The sequence below is a fragment of the Mus caroli genome, chromosome 2 (genome assembly GCF_900094665.2).
Source record: "Mus caroli chromosome 2, CAROLI_EIJ_v1.1, whole genome shotgun sequence".
NCBI classification, from domain to species: Eukaryota; Metazoa; Chordata; class Mammalia; order Rodentia; family Muridae; genus Mus; species Mus caroli.
The window spans coordinates 149,733,399-149,750,440 of record NC_034571.1 but is presented as its reverse complement, the minus strand read 5'-3'; the positions used below and the strand labels follow the sequence as shown (position 1 = coordinate 149,750,440).

At 45.0% G+C, this 17,042-nt stretch overlaps 1 protein-coding gene across 1 annotated transcript in view; it reads right to left on the bottom strand.

Moving 5' to 3' along the window:
• The window catches only part of Ctnnbl1 (catenin beta like 1), a 158,905-nt gene that overhangs the window by 98,366 nt on the left and 43,497 nt on the right, over positions 1-17,042 (bottom strand). The window contains exon 4 of the mRNA XM_021154657.2: positions 8,573-8,712. Coding sequence (XP_021010316.1) covers positions 8,573-8,712 — 140 coding nt within the window. The remainder of the gene's footprint in view (positions 1-8,572; positions 8,713-17,042) is intronic.

Sequence of the window (17,042 nt, the reverse complement as noted above, 5' to 3'; positions counted from 1 at the left end):
GAGACAAGATCAAGCCAGGACAGTCTCATTGCAACAGAAAGAAAAACAGAAGAGGCAGGACACACTGACAAGAATGGCAGAAATGCTGCTGCTAACTGATAGCCTAGGCATTTTATGGACAGCTTTTGCTGGAAAAAAAAAAAAAAAAGGAGGTTTACTGACTAGATGGCTGTCATGAATAAGTAATTACACTTTTTATGTCTCTTTTACTCTTAAAGGTGATATTTACCCAAACCGCAAAAGTGCTACAGACAGGATAATGAGCTTAAAGGTCTTTGGACAAAAATCTTTCACATTTTATAAATGAGGTAACCAGAAAGCTATTGACATAAAAGACCATGGGTCATACTTGATATACAGTAAATCCTAATACACACGTCATTTTCATTAAACTTTTAAAGAGCTAACAAATTAATGCCTAGAAACCCCAGAGCTACCCTGCAAGCAGGTTTGTTCTCCACGAAAGCCAAAACAATCTCCATCATAAAGCCACCATTTTAAACACCACCACTGGACCAGGGGCCGGGTACTGAGTTCTCACAACAGCACTGCACAGTAAAGTACGAGCCTCATTTTACAGACTGGAAAGTCAAAGTGCAAAGTACATATCATATCCACATCACAAGAGCCAAGGGAGCATTCCAGGCCATAATCCTTAGTCCCAGCCATAACACCGCGCCACGCCTTTCACACTGATGCATGGCTCAAGCACAGCTAGACTCAGGTAAATTCTGGTTTAAGGGAATTACTGTAATCAGGAAAGAACGCCCCAGTATTTATTTCTACCATAAATTATTAAAAGTCTTAGGCTAAAGGATAAAATGTTAATAACTCACTCTTGCCTCTCTTGCTTTCTCTCTAGCCCTCTTGCTCCCTCTTCCCTTCTCTCCACATGGCCACGGCCACCCTCTGTTTCTCTACTCTTTCTCTCTGCCTTTCTACAATAAACACCTTGAAACCAAAAAAAAAAAAAAAAAAAGTTAATAACTCTTCATCTAAGGGACTCCCACATTTAAACTCTCGAAAAGGTCTTAGGAGTGATAACCCATCACCATGCTTACTTAATATACACAGCAACATTCTATCTAACATCTATCTACCCACGCACCCATTCGTCTATCCCTCTATCCATCCACAACCCATCCTTTTCTCCCCCCCTTCTTCCAATAGCCCACCCATCCCTTCATCTATCATCTACCCACACCTCCATCTATCTACTAACCCATCCACCCATCCCTCAATCCATACACCAACCCACTCCTCCCTCCCTCCCTTCCCATCTCTCCACCTGTGCACTGGTTTTCCTATCCACCCACAGAGCCTCTATCTGTCCAATGACTGCTCTATGTACCCAGCAGACGATCTCTGCATCTACCCACTGACCCCATCATTCATCTACCATAGTCGCTTGTATATAGGAAAGGATCTGAACCAGGTACAATAAGTAGTATCATCCTATCCCTTGAATGGCAGCAGGAATGATTACGTATTAATTAGTATGCATAATTAATCATAAAATAGACTCAAGATGGCCACCAACTCATGATGGTTTATTTGATTTTCAATCTGCTGACTTTACCAAGGTGTGAAAGGATATGTTCAGCGGAAAATACATCTAGACTTTGGGATTTGATCTTCTCCACACTATTAATAGGCAGTACACCATTCTGCTCCATGCTGGGCAGAGCCATGAGCTGTAACTTCCAGCTGGCATCAGATCATGAGAGTGATGCCCATATTCCACCTGTATGCTCTTGCTAGAATACATGTGGTAGCCTAGAAGTTCTACACAACATTTTTGTCTTTAAATATTTCAACTTAGTGATGGGTTTATTGCACCTGGCTGGGTGATGGATGAGTCAGCAAAAATCTGAGGTCAGGGGTCATAACATGCTCATCTTTGCTTTGATGAGCAGAACGGTCTGATAGTCAACAACAGCCATATAACCTTGCACAAGCCCCTCTATTTCTTTATGTCTTTGCTTCCTTACCTGTAAAATCTGGGTGATCACCTATGCCCAACTGATGTCCCTGTATGGCTGTAAGAAAGAAAAGAGGCAGACCTTCCAAGGTCGTGTAAGTTAAAACTCAAGTTTTTATATACAAGAGCCCAGAGCAATCACTGTGGGCCTCATTCTTCTGACAGCCTCTACAGTCTCCTTTCTGGGTCATACTGGTTTGGAAGACCTAACTGTTGTTGCTTCTAAGATCTTTAGGGCAGATCTTACTTATCTTTGTTTAGTCTCACAGCGTGTGCCAATGTTTCACATCAGTTATAGGATTTAAGTTAGAAAATTGATAATGTAAGTAGCTTTATATGGGAACCCAATGTCTTTCTTTCTACCAAGAAAAGTCGTTTCATAGAATGCTCTAGTAGACTCTTTTCCTGGCTTACTTTCCTGCCTAATTTGAGAGTAAGCTATTCACTAGGTCTAACAAACATCTTATCTGATCCCCCACTGATTTTATATAAATCCTCAACTTTCCCAAAATAACATTTCAGAAGCCAATAAAGAGACCATAATTATGACCATCAACTTCTAGGGAAAATAATATGACCACAAGAAGGAAGGTCATTTGAAGACCAGAAATAGGAACAAGGACGGACCAGGACTAAAGATGGACAGACAAGGAGTCTCTTCCATAGGCAGACACTGGGCATGGAGACAAGCTTCTCCACTGCAGGTAATCGCAACTGCACAAGGTAAAAGCTTGCCCATCTAAGCATAACAGGAAAACAGAGAGCCTGTCTCTCTGAGGATGGCTAAAACACAGTTTGGTTTGGTTTAAGAGTCTATTTTGTCATGCTGAGTAAAAGGGCCACCCCACTTGTTCCCCCTGCATCTGCCCACTCCCGGGGCAATACAGTGAAGTGGAAAAGACCAGCGGGGCATGAACAGCCCCTCACACAGAGGCTTTTGGACAAGGGTGCTGCTTCCTTCTGTTGTGTGTTTTGGCTGTAGATATTTGGTTTGGGGCCTGATCCTCCTTAGTATTGGTTCAGAAACTGTTAATCTTATTAATATCCACAGAGATGTGTCCACAAGGAACAAAATGATTAAAAAAGAGGAGGAAGAAGAATAAGGAGCACCAAACAGATGGCTTCTTAAAAGTCATTTAAAGAAGACAAACCAGAATAGATTCGAAGGATATATGTGATTTAACACAGCGAATGTGGCTTTCTTTAACAAAAATATTTCTGTTTTTCTCTGTGGGTCAGGTAGTGATTAGATATAGCTGAATTAATGCAGATGAATTTCAAAAACAGACAATATGGTTTTCTCCTTTGAAAATAGTAGCACAATGTTGCCCAGGCAGGATCTGGATTCTTCTAGTTATATTGACCCTAAATCAAACGATATGGAGAGCACATACTCTATCAACACTGGGTGCCTACTCACACCCACAGGCACCGACTGACTAGCCACAGAGGAAGTGTCCAATGCAGGCCACACCCTCTGTAGCCTTGGAAGACAGGACTTCCTCACAGCTACAAGCAAGATCAAGAGTTATGGTGAGATGGCTCTACTTTCCTAGCCTGTCACTTTAGCTTGTTATTTGTAAGCCAAATCTAGACATGTTCTTTACAACATATCACCTGACTCCAAAAACAAGGGTGGCGGCTCAGGAGGCATTATCTGGGAAGTTGTGTGACACGTGAAGAAAATAAGACAATTCTTTCTGTTGTGATTTTGAGTCTGGAAATATCAGATTGAGACTGGCTCCTAAAAAGCCAACAACTCAAGATATGCACGTCTTTTTAGACAGGGCTTGCCGGAGAGCAGCAGAGCAGGAACCGGCTCCCTCCCAGTCCAATTAGAAAGAAGGCCCCTCGGCAGCTTAAGCCTTCCCAGCCCTGTTCTTGCTCATTAATGCTGGGTCTATAACACAAGGCACCCTAGACTACAGTGCACACTCTCTGGGATAATATGATGTCTCAGTCAGTTGGTTCCACTTTAGCACTCCCAGACCAAACTGCTCAAGTTCAATTGATCCCTGTTGGTCTAAGAAAACCAAGTCTGCTCCTTTTCCAAATTCCCACCGTAATTCTTTATAACACAGCAAGGGCAACGCTACAAGTTCTCCAGCTTGCTAAAGACTGTGCCAATAGCTAGCTTAGAAAACAGTGATAACCATCACTCCCTAAAGCACAAGAAGGAGCTGTCCCCCTGCCACCAGGGAAATATGGACCAACTCCTCCCTTCCTGCACATGCAGCTAAACATCACAACTCTCTTTTTCTGCATCACAAGTGCAGGGGAGGGGGCAGAAGGAATACATTCTGGTTGGACGGCCTGATCCCTTGCTGCAGAGCAGCAGGCACAGTTACCTTCCTTCCTCTTTCTAGATTAAGAAATCTAGTGTCAGGTATCAGGACACATCCGGATGAGTATAGGCTGGCAGCACAGTTGCCCGGGAGACAGTAGAGCACTGAGAAACCTGCACCGCCCTCCTTCGCATCCATCAGAAGCTTCCTATCTCTAACCCTCAGCTCCTTGACTGGCCCCAAGCCAGGGAGGACATTGCCCTCCTTAGAGCTCCAAGGGCATTTCCTGAGCGTATGGCTACAAGGGCGCCTCCCAACATGCACCAGGCAGTAATCTGGGTGCTTTGCTCTTAGCCACTGGGGCTGTCCCTTGCTTCTTAGTAGTGTACAACAGCATATAATGGAAGAACCGGAGAGGAGTCAAATCTACCACAATGACTTCAGCAAGGTCACACAGACTGGACACTCAGTCAAGAGCATGGCAAATGACACAGTAACAGGATGCTTACAACCTTGTTGCTATGAGGACTGTTTTAGAAGTTTGTCATAGAAGGGGTGGCCAGCTACCATCTGTGGTGATTTCACTACTGTACTCTCTCCTTGAGGTATTCCTCTTCCTTTCTTCAAATAAATTAAGAAAACACTGGACCAGAAACAAACTGTGGCTAGTAATATCTTAGAAAACTATCTTTCACATCTTTGCTTTTACTTTTAAAAATTAATTTATTTACTTTACATCCCAACTGCAGCATCTCCCTGTCTCCCTCACTCTCCCTCCCCCCGCATTTCCCCAGACTTTTCTCTTCAGAAAAGTCTCAGAAAAAGGGAGGCCTTCCATGGCTATCAACCCACCTTGGCAGGCCGAGCTGCAGTAGGACGAAGGGCATCTCCTCCTACTGTGGCTAGGCATTGCAAGGGGAATCCAAAGGTGGGCCACAGAGTCAAATACAGAGCCTGCTCCATCCCATGAGTGCTCTCTGTTGGCGGTTCAGTCTCTGTGGGCCACTATGGGCCCAGGTTAGATGATTCTCTATGTTTTCTTGTGGGCTTCTATTTTCCTATAGCAATGCTCCAAACAGTTCACACCCAATAAAGGAGGGGTGAGGGTGTTGTTGGCACTCTAAAAATGCTCAAATCATTTATGTTATAGGATATTATTTAAAAATAAAATATTTTGAGAGGGCAGCAGCTGTTTGGTTCCACCTTGTGCTTCTTCTAAACACATTTAATGCAATGTAAGGTGGGTCCCCTCCCCCTCTCCTCACAGACCAGAGTTCTACTCTGCATCCAGCCCATAACCCAGCCTCTGGGGGACAGCGAGACAGCTGACGAGCCCTCAGCAGCGGCAGTGGTGCGGAGAGCCAGGATCAACTGTTCAGCAGCTTCTCACGGTTGAAAGGACTGAAGGACGAGGCACAAGCTGTTGCCTCCCATCCACTGCCTCTTAAGGTTACAACAAACCAGACTCAGATCCAATTAAAATCCCCATCATTTATGTTTCCTCAGAGAAGAACAAAGCAGAGATGACCTGTGCTTAGTAGGAACACACCAGCCATGTATGGTCCTCTGTGATAAATGAAGAGTTAAAAAAAGATTAAAAATTGAAGTCATGACAGCCATGAAATTGTTTATTCATGGTAAGGTGTTGCGGGCAGTTACAGCTGTACAACAGTAAATCGTTAACAACCGTTTCCTGAAGAATTTCCATTACAGATCACAGATAAGCGGGTGCGGCCTTGGGGAAGTCACCATGGCAAAGACAGCAAGTTAACTGCAAGTTCCCGGAACCACTTGCAAGAAAACTCGTACTTTGAAGACGATGACATTTACCCTAATTGCTGCATCTAATTAAAATTAAGGTAATTAAAAATATTTCAAATGCACTTTAAATGTGATGTAGGGCATAATTAAAATTCAGATTTTAAGAAATATCATTAGGGCAGCTGGGTGAGGGCTGGCAGGAAGGAGGGAAGAACAGCCTGGCCCTGGGAAACAGGAGGAAAATGGCGGTCTGTCAGAGACGCTATAGGGGGATACATTTCTTCCCTTTTACAGACCAGGATGCAACTTGAACATCTGTGCCCTTGCCGCTCCCAAGAACACGGATGCCGGCCAAGCAGCAAAGCCCATGTCAGTCCTTTCCCCAGCAGAAATGGCCAGTGAATCAGAAATGTCAGCAGCTTGTAGCATAGCTCACACTGTTTTGAATTAGCAGGAAAAAATGAATGGGATCCGAGATTCCAGAAACAAAACAGGTCATTTCTGTCTCAATATGCAGAGTGACAGGTGACTAAACAACTCTGTCAAGGGCATGACTCCAGGTATGCTTCAGGAAATGTAGGGACCAGGGACATTGATGTGCCAGCCTTGACCGCCAGTTAGCTGTGGGGTGCACCTGAGAGAGCCAGATCCCTACAAATCTGCAGGCTGGCCTGTGTGGTGGAGGAAGACAGCCTTTCTCAAACTGAAAGCGGAAGGTGTCTGAGGACCACAGCTGAGGTTGTCTTCTGATCTCCACAAATGTACTGTGTCCTGTCCCAGTACCTGCACCCGCCCGCCCGCCCGCCCGCACGCACGCACAGATAAATACAGGAGCAAATGACAGATGAGTCAACAAGGGGTAGGCTAACCCTGGTGGGACTCGCAAACCTACTATTCAGTCCGTGAATCAGAGCTAGACTGCCCTGTCGCTAAATCTGCCCTTGAGTAGGCCAGTCTTGGATCAGGTACCTGGAACAGACAGAACAAATGTTTATATACTCACCCCCAATTCCTATGTTGAAACCTAATTTCAAAAGAGAGAACTCGTGTAGGCAGGGACTTCGGGAAGTGAAGAGGCCAGAGGCCTCACAGGTAAAATCAATGTCCTTATAAAGAAACTTGGCAAGGTCCTTACCCCTCTCACCATGAAAGGACACGGGGGAAAAATGGCTATGTGGAATCAGAAACCCAAATTACCAGATATTAGAATCGCCAGCCTTACGGGACGTCTAACACCAGAACTACAGGAAACAATTCTCTTAATCATATGAGCCACTTGTCCATGGTTCTTTGTAATAGCAGCCCAAGAGGCCTAAGACAATACCCAGCATGCTTATGGGCTAATGCTCTCTGAGCACCCGAACAGTGGATGCTGCTGAGGCCCAGCACTAAGCTCACACCTAAGAGCACTCAGCTGTGTCTATGTGGGACAAATGACCATGTGGGACAGCTGGCTCGGAACCCCACAGCAAACCCTGTCAACCTGGAGATGGGCTGAGCCATTCTTAACAAGAACAGTACATGAAGCATCAGCAGTGTCTACAGATTGCCCTTCAATCTTGCCCACACTAAAACTATTCACTGATTTATTTCTGTGAGAATTATCAGTCAGGAAAGAGCCTAGTCAGACATGCTCTCAGGAGAGAGATCACCAGAAAGATGAAACTAACAGAAGCAGGAGCAGATTTCCTGTGACTGTCATTCAAGCAGACCCACAACATTTATCTCTTACCTTTGGAAATCTGGATTCAAACAACTAGACTCCTTTTAACGAACATAACCCCATGCACAGCACATGGAACACCAACATTGCAGCGACCACACAAACGGCAGCAGAGACAAAGTATGAAACGGTTTCAGAAGTCATGACACAGAGTTTGTTACAGGGAATATTAGTAAATTCCTACTACACGCCAGGAGCTGTGTGTGACAAGCTAATGTCTCTGATTTCTTTGATAACACTAAGGGACAAGGTTTTTAACTCTAGCTTTGCAGGTGAAAATACCAAATTTTACTGAAAATGAGGCTAGGAATCAAGCCCATCTTGTCTGTTTAGGTCTAAAGCTCATTCATCAAGTAGGAAATACCGAGTCTTCTTTTAAGGAACTTGAAAATAGTAGTGGACAAAACAGACAAGCTCTCCCATCCTCTGGACATCCCGACAAGTACTCTGCCACGGTTCACTGCCTCCTCTAGCCTCAATCCACAGAGCCATCTGTTAGCAGAATGATGTCTCCATCAACACATGCAAGTCTGTCTGCTCCTACCTGAATAAGGAGCCTCCAAATCCTGACCTGGAAACCTACCACTGGGGAGAGGGGTGCACTAACACTGTCAGCCGGGACAGGTAAGGATCTGCCCCAGGCATGCTCATAGATAAGGCTCAGGCGTTCACGAGTAAAGAGCAATGTGCATTTCAGGAAGGAGGAGCGTAGAGTGGCAAGAGAACGGTGGCCGTGACAGCAGCCATCAGCAAAGACAGGCAGGTGGAGAGAGAAACCCGGTCCCCCACGTCAGTCTTCCACCGCGCAGATCTCAAGGATATCTGTATTATCGTGTCCCAGCAAGCCGAGAAGTGACTGCACAGCACTCAGCTCCACGAGAAGGTGGTACAGGTCAGGCATGGTGGCCACCACGTGCATCTCCTGAATGATGTCATTGAGGTCCAGCTCGGATTCCATGAACCTAGGAGGGGAGAACAAGGCAGGTCACTGAACGGCAAGGGGTAGTCTTGGCATGTGAGAGCCAACAGCAACACAATCCAGACTGACACAATCTGTCAAAATGTCGACAGCAGACCAACCAAGAAGTACACTCATCCAGACATCATACTGCCACACAGTTTCCTTGGGAAATCGATTTCCTCATTACAAAAATCAATCTTGGATTCAGATCTCATTACAGGGTCCCCTCACTCCTACAGCCACAGCTGCCTCCTAAGGCCCTCGAAGCCTTCTGCAGCAATAAATGTTCTGTCCTCCGGTCTTATGGATTAGCTACCATTACCCCTTGGGGTGCCATTTACTCTGGGGTGCTGGACTGGTCAGCCGCACAAAGGAAAAGAACAAGACCCTGCAGCCTCCCAGTAGCAACCCTCTCCTCCCTTCACACAAGCTCTAGTGAGATAAGAGCAGGTCACAGGTCAGGCTGATCTAGACTCTGACATTCTGCAATACTGTCCCTGTCACTTGTCTACCCTGAACCTTCTCACAAACCTGTCTAGACACAGGGAACAGGAGTACTTTGCGTTCTGACCTCTGCAGTGCCTGACGAACAAGACAGGAGTGTTTGTTCCCAGAAGCAAACGAGCTTCTGCAAGTACAGCAGCTGAACAATGCCAGACCCAGAGTGACTGAGAGGACACGGTGGTGACACAGGCTCCACAGCCCAATCGCCTGGGCTTGAACCTGGCTCCGTTACTTTCTTGATGTGTCTATGTCTCAGTTTCTTCATCTGTAAGTGGGACAATAATGGTACCTATCCCATGGGTGTTGTCAGATAACAGTCAACACATACAGGATTTAGAACAATGTCAGACTCCTAAGAAGCAGGAAGCCTGTACGTATTGCCTCTGTGCTGGGCCACTCCTGTTACTGTGTCTGGCTTCTCTTCTGGACTGTAAGCTTTGGACAGACAGGAATGCTGGGGTTTGTCTCCTACATGCGCAGATGCCCATCTTATTAAGTGGAGGCCTCAAAAAAGGAACATAAGCAGGGCCCATGGAAGCCACAAGCATTCTCCATGTTCTAGATGCTTAAAGGGCAGGCAGACACTGGAATCCAGAATCCATAAAGAGCAAACCATCAAGACTGGATTTGGTTAAAACATCCTCAGTTAATATCCCTTGTCATTGTTTTTCCTGTCATTAGTGTTAAGCACTTACAAATATATTTCATAACTATAAAATATTACTTTTCACAGAAAACTGAGGAAAGAAAGGCCAGCCATTTAAAAGTATACAGAGGTCATCCATAATCCTCTGAACTGGAAATAACACTGATGATAGTCCAGCATGCTTGGGCCATTTTTCTCAATTCTTAGCCTTTCACCCACAAAGCAAATCTCTGGTCTATGCTCAATTTTACTGTGCTGTTAATAATGGCTAAACATTCTTTTACAACAGTAAGAGCCAGTTCCTGACAAATTACTGCTGGGTGGCCGTTCTCCTTCTCCCAAGAAGCCCCTAACTGATAGCACCAGTCTCCCCTGACGCTCAGCCTGGCCCTGGCTTCCAAATCCTTCTCTAGACAATACTCCAAGACGGGACTGCCAATCAATCACGGAGTGCGTGGGAGACTGTTTATCTGAATTTCCAGTTGTAAATCATCAATTTTAAACAGCTGCATGGTACACGCGCTCGTGTTGGTGTGTGGTAATTTATTTAAAGAATCCTCCTTTCTCAGACAGTTTCCACTCCCCCATAACAAATGGCACATAGCTTGCATTCACAATCACTAGGTAGGGTAAGTGCAGAGGAAGGAGTGAACTGTCAGAAGGCAACAACTCTGTCTGATGTTTCCTCTTCCCTTCTCCTCAAGCAGCAGCAGTCAAAACTACCTCCAATTCAAGACAGCAAAGAAGTTCAGAATTCCTGCATTTATGATTTAAAAAAAAAAAGGTTAACATTTCTTTGTTTACTATTTCCAATTATTCTTTACTCATTTTTAAGCCAGGATTTGGCCTTATTTCCTGATTAATAAAATGCTTTCTATACTAAGGAAATTAATCTGTCACACTGCAAAAAAATTTTTTTTAATTTAAAAAAAGGGGGGAAAACCGAGGGGAAAATTGTCTCAATTTATATGCTACACCTTTTTTTGGACATATCTGTATTTATTTATCTATTTGTTGACATAAAAGCTTTCACAAACCCAGGCGTCACACCTTTCTTTGCTTTTAGCAACTCTACTCCACATATATATGAGTCAAGTTTTTCTATGTGAAGATCAGATGGGTTTTTGGTTTTTTTTTTAAGATTTATTTATTTTATGTATGTGAGTACACTGTAGCTGTTTTCAGACACACCAGAAGAGGGCATCAGATCCTGTTACAGATGGTTGTGAGCCACCATGTGGTTGCTGGGAATTGAACTCAGGACCTCTGGAAGACCAGTCAGTGCTCTTAACCGCTGAGCCATCTCTCCAGCCCCCAAGATCAGATGCTCTATGTCTATGAAATTTACTGAAACATGCTTTACTTTCTGCGACTGGCTGGAGTGCGGCCAGACTCCACACTCTGCTCTCGCCCTCTCATCTGAAGGAAGACCATCTACCACACACTAAAGTCTGATGTGTATTCCCCTTTCCAGGCTTTCCACACTACCTCTCTCATCAGTTACGAACTCCAGAGCCTCCACATTCCCACACTGTCCTCTTCTGTTGTGAAACACACTGTTGTTCTTTTTCACTGACACTTTCTGCCTACTCTCACCTGCTTATAACTCAAAGTAAGCTCTACAACTGCTTTTTTTTATTACGTATTTTCCTCAATTATATTTCCAATGCTATCCCAAAAGTCCCCCATACCCCCCCTCCCACTTCCCTACCCACCCATTCCCATTCTTTTGGCCCTGGCATTCCCCTGTATCGGCTCAGGTGGGCCCAGGTTAGTTTATTCTGTAGGTCTTCTTGTAGTGTCCTTAACCACTCTGGCTCCCTCATTCCTTCCCCTATTCTTTCACTAGACTCCTCATGCTTTGCCTATTGTTTGGCTGTGGATGTCTGCATTTGTTTTCTTTTTTCTTTTTTTTTTAATATTTTTTATTACATATTTTCCTCAATTACATTTCCAATGCTATCCCAGAAGTCCCCCATAGCGCCCCCCACTTCCCTACCCACCCATTCCCATTCTTTTGGCCCTGGCATTCCCCTATATTGGGGCATATAAAGTTTGCAAGTCCAATGGGCCTCTCTTTCCAGTGATGGCCGACTAGGCCATCTTTCGATACATATGCAGCTAGAGACAAGAGCTCCGGGGTACTGGTTAGTTCATCATGTTGTTCCAACTATAGGGTTGCAGATCCCTTTAGCTCCTTGGGTACTTTCTCTAGCTTCTCCCTTGGGAGCCCTGTGATCCATCCAATAGCTGACAGTGAGCATCCACTTCTGTGTTTGTTTGGCCCCGGCATAGTTTCACAAGAGAGAACTATATCTGGGTCCTTTCAGCAAAATCTTGCTAGTGTATGCAATGGTGTCAGCATTTGGGAGCTGATTATGGGATGGATCCCTGGATATGGCAGTCTCTAGATGGTCCATCCTTTCATCACAGCTCCAAACTCTACAACTGCTTTATCAAGAGTTCCCAACATCATTTTTTAAAGGAGCCTTTTTCTGGGCACACAAATAGATAATGTTTTCCGACCTCGGAAATGTGGTCCCATTCAGAGTTATGGATCAGGAGGGCTTGTGCCGGGCTGCGAATGGAAGTCCAGTGGCAGAGCTCTTGCCTGGCACACACGAGGCCCTAGATTCAATGCCCAGCACCACAGAAGGAAAAGACAATTGCACTGATGTCAAGCATCAATGTGTGGGGTGGGCCAGGTAGTCCAAAAGAGCATCAAGTGCCGAGGGGACTGGATAAAAAGCAATGCAAACCATGAGAAGGCCCCTCCAGGGCGCCCTATTTCATACTCACCTCTGGCCTCCAGCACTGGCTAGTGACCATAGAAACTACCATGGGTGCCTGTCAGAGGGAAGAACAAAGGCAAGCGATACCACAAACGTTCCTGTGACTTGAGCCTGCTTAAAAGATGGGATACAGTCCTCACACTGATTAGATGACCCTGATGCTTTGTGACATCTGTTACTGAGCTGTACTTCAGGGGACAGAGAAACTGATTCTGGGAAATAACCAAGACTTCAAGAAGAGAACCGAATGAAATTCTTTTTTATTCTTAGGAATCTTAAGAATCAGAATTGCCAAAAGATAGAACACGTTTAGTTTTTTTATTTGTATGTTTGGTTGGTTGGTTGGTTTGGTGTTGCATAGTTAGATCTTTGTCACTGGGAATGACATAAAACACTAAAACACCAGCCCAGATTGATGGTGACACAAGTCCTTTCATCTCAACACTTGAGAGGCAGAAGTTGAGGCAGAGAGATCTTGGTGAGTTCAAGACCAATTTGATCCATACGGTGAGTTCCAGGCCAACTAAGGCTGCATAGTTAAAACTGCCTAAAAAATAAAATAAAATACCCTCCTATGTATGGTGGCAAATGCCTATAATCCCAGCACCAAGGAGGATCACAAGTTCAAGACCCCTTTGGCTACAGAGTGAGTCTGAGCTCACCTCAACCACACCTCCAGGCCTTGTCTGGAAACAAAACAAAACAAAACTGGAGCATAAGCCAGTAGTAGACAACAAGCCTACTAGGTGCAGTGTCCTAGCTCCCATCCTTACTTCCACTAAGTAAATAAACAAATAAGCAGACAAGAGAGATGCCCCGGCTTAGACAGCTTAGTAACAGACTGTTCCTCAGTCCAACTTTGTAATTCTCTGACATATCTGATATTAGCCCAGACTTTTAAGATGTACAAAGTCAGAGCATTATTCAAACAAAACAAACTAGCAGAGAAGCAAACTGTAATCACACCACAAAAGTCCTACTAGCCGAGGAGCTACATGGGTAATGATTCATAGTGAGAAATGTTTGGACTCAGGACACACTGGCCTGGTGTGACAATGAGCAGTGTTCTAACAAGCATTCACCAAGCCTGTGCAGGTGCCAGTCACTGGCCTGAGTACAGAGCATGTACCAGACAAAAAGATCAGCCCAGGGTCTCTGAGCTCCCAGCCTACCATGAATGCAAAGCCATCCATTTACATACTAGTAAGTGTAAGGACGCCCAGTGCTGCCCAAGAGGCAGTGTGGTCAAAGACAGAGCATTAACTACTTATCTCTGAATCGTGGTTTCCTTATCTTCCTGGTTGAAGGATAGTGAGGATTTAAAGAAAGAATACATATAAAGTGCCTAATTACAACAGTGTTGGCACACAGCAGCTGCCTTGAGTCTGTTATGTTCTCAAAAAGACGATTCTCTTCTGTTCCCACTGACCACGTACAGCACTCATTTAAAGCACACATACTATTTGCAGAAGGCTGTCTTCAGGGAGCCAGCATAGCTTCTGCAACACATGACTCCCAGCCAGGGCAGAGGTCAGGTGAGAAGCGATGGGAAAGCAATAGAGCAACATATTAAAACAGTAACCAGGCAGAGATGGGGTCATGGACTCCATCTGACAGACAGAAAATGTTCCCCTGCTCTGCCCATGCTCATTTGGTTCAGACACACAGGATGTTCTTCCTCAACCTGAGAATGGATAGTAACAAATGACCTCAGTGTTCAAATCCACAGGCCTACAAAACATGACAAGTCTGAGATGCCGTCACTCTAGCAGCCATCACTGCACAGGGACCGTGACAATACTTCCACCCAATTAAAACAGCTAGCTGTTCTCAAGGTGTGGTCCCTTGATATGGCTGAGGCAGCAGGAGATCCCTAGGGAAGGGAGAAACTGAGAGATCAAAGACTTTATAATTTTAGGTACTATTAGGCCTTTTTACACTGCTTTTGCCAGAATTCACACCATGGAGTTTTCTCAAGGTCTACACAACAAAGTATCCATTGTATGTGTATCACACTGGAACATGTGAATATGTGTGATGTCTGTGGCATATGCAAGTGTGTGTGCTAATGGCAATGTACAGAGGCCAGAGGAAGATCTCAGGTGTCCTGATCTGTTGCTCTCCAGGTAAGTCCTCTGATGAACGGAGAAAATGTGGAGTTAGGCTGGTGGCCTCAACCCCCATGGTCCTCCCGTATCTACCTCCCAAAGTGCTGGAGCTCCAGACACATGTGCAGGCCTTTCCCAGGGATGCTAGGAATCTGCGTTCAGGTCTTCACGCTTGTGCAGCAAGTACTCCTGCCCAGCGAGGCATCTCCCCAACTCCTAGACCATTACCCTGACAGCTAGAAGAATATGAGCTTGCATGTTCTTGTGTTTGCTACGGTTTTCTGAGAAAAACACTTTAGGATACTCTCATTTGAGTGCAAAGGAGCCATGAGACCAATAATGGTTGTGGATCACTACACTAAATGGTTGCGTCCCTGCGAAAATGAAGAGAAGTACTAAGGACTTACTACAGAGGCAGTGGGCTCAGTGTGGGGTTTGGGAGAAAGATCGCAGACCCCAGTGGAGGCTGCGGGTGGAGGGCTGCCGGCTAAATCTGAACCGCAGCCAAAGGAAGAACAACATTTGGGCGGATGCGATCAAAATGACACATGCAGGAAAATAAATCGGAACGTTTCTGATCTCAACTGCAAAGCCTCATTCAAATATGCGGGAGCAATCTTCATCTTAATTGCCCCTCGCTGATCTAGAGAATTATGGAAGACGTTGTGCCAGCAGAACTCAAGGTTAAAGCACCCGACAGATTCCTAACTGCTTTTTGACACAACAAAAAAGTTCTTTATGTGTAATTTCAATTTTTATATGTTCAAGTTTTAAACTAAAATAGCACATAAACTTATTTCTCAATGAAAAACACTTTTTAAAGAACATAAGCCTCTTCCTGAAAAGCAGCTTATCAGCCAGAGACCAGTGGTACCTGAGGAGAGGATGGAGGCCACGGCTGCCATGACTTCACTGCTCTCAACCACAGGGCGATGGAGGCCAAGTGCACGAGGTGATGCTGCCATTCCAGGCAGGATTTGAATCTCACACTTTCAGTGTTATCAGTGTTTCCTCCGGGGGATTCTTGGCTTCCACACCAGGGGGACAGAATAAAGATGGCAAAGACTGCACAGCTCTTGTGTTTGCTGAGCATCTGCAGCTCGGTGGGCTTGACACCCATGCCACAGGGACAAACAAGACACAGTCTACCCCAATAGCAAGAGCTCAGCATAGAGGAACAAGAAACAAACAACGAGGGTGTTAAAGCACGGCCGGCCATGTCTAGGTAAGAACGAGGAAACACACGTGGCTGTGGTGAGAATGAACGGACAGAGCAGGGAGCCTGGAGCAGGGAGCCTGGAACAGGGAGCCTGCAGCAGCTTTCCGAGATTACACCTGTGTGCCCTCAGTCTGCACAGTCGGGGTTTAGGCATCTATCCTACAGGAAGACATACACACAGAGGCATATATACAAGGAGGTCTACCCAGCACTGCTTATAAAAACCAATGTTTAAATTAATCTAAACTGCTAGAGATGGCTCAGCAGGTAAGAACACTGTCTGCTCCTCTAGAGGACCAAGGTTCAATTCCCAGCACCACATAGTGGCTCACAAACATCTGTAATAGCAGTCCCAGGGGGTTCAATACCCTCTTCTGACCTCCATGGGTACCAGGCACATATGTGGTACACAGATATACATCCAGGCAAAACACTCATATACATGAAATAAAATTTAAAAAATTGTAAAATAACCTAAAGACCATCAATACAAAAATAACTAAATACATTATGGAATTTCCTAACTATGAAAACAAAAGATAGAGAGACAGGCACTAATAGGAAAACATTTTCTGTTTTATAAACCCAAATTTGTGTAGGCTAAATTTTTGTATAGTATAAAACAGGGTATAGAAAACAGGCTAAAGGGATCATCACAGAATTGGTCACAAGGTCAGTTATAGATACTGGGGTTGTAGTAGGATGGATACAGTGAAGAAACTTCCTTTTCATACTCTACTTATGTACTCAAATTATTATTTACAATAGTATCAGTCTGTGTGGTGCTCGTATAATTAAATACACACACACACACACAGAATGAACTTTTTTTCCTATATGGTGGAGGTCAGCACAATGCCAGAGACAGTGCAGGTGCTAGGATGCTGGGCTGTGATCTAGCTGCTATCACAGTGGGCTGGGCACAGGGGGCTGGGTGTTCTCTGACACTCTCCATCCACAGAAACAGAGAACTGAGTCACACTGTCTCCCAGGCTTGCTGTGAACACTCTCTGCCCTCCAGCATCCGGGACTTTGTGTTTTCTCTCTACCTCCCCCTTTCTC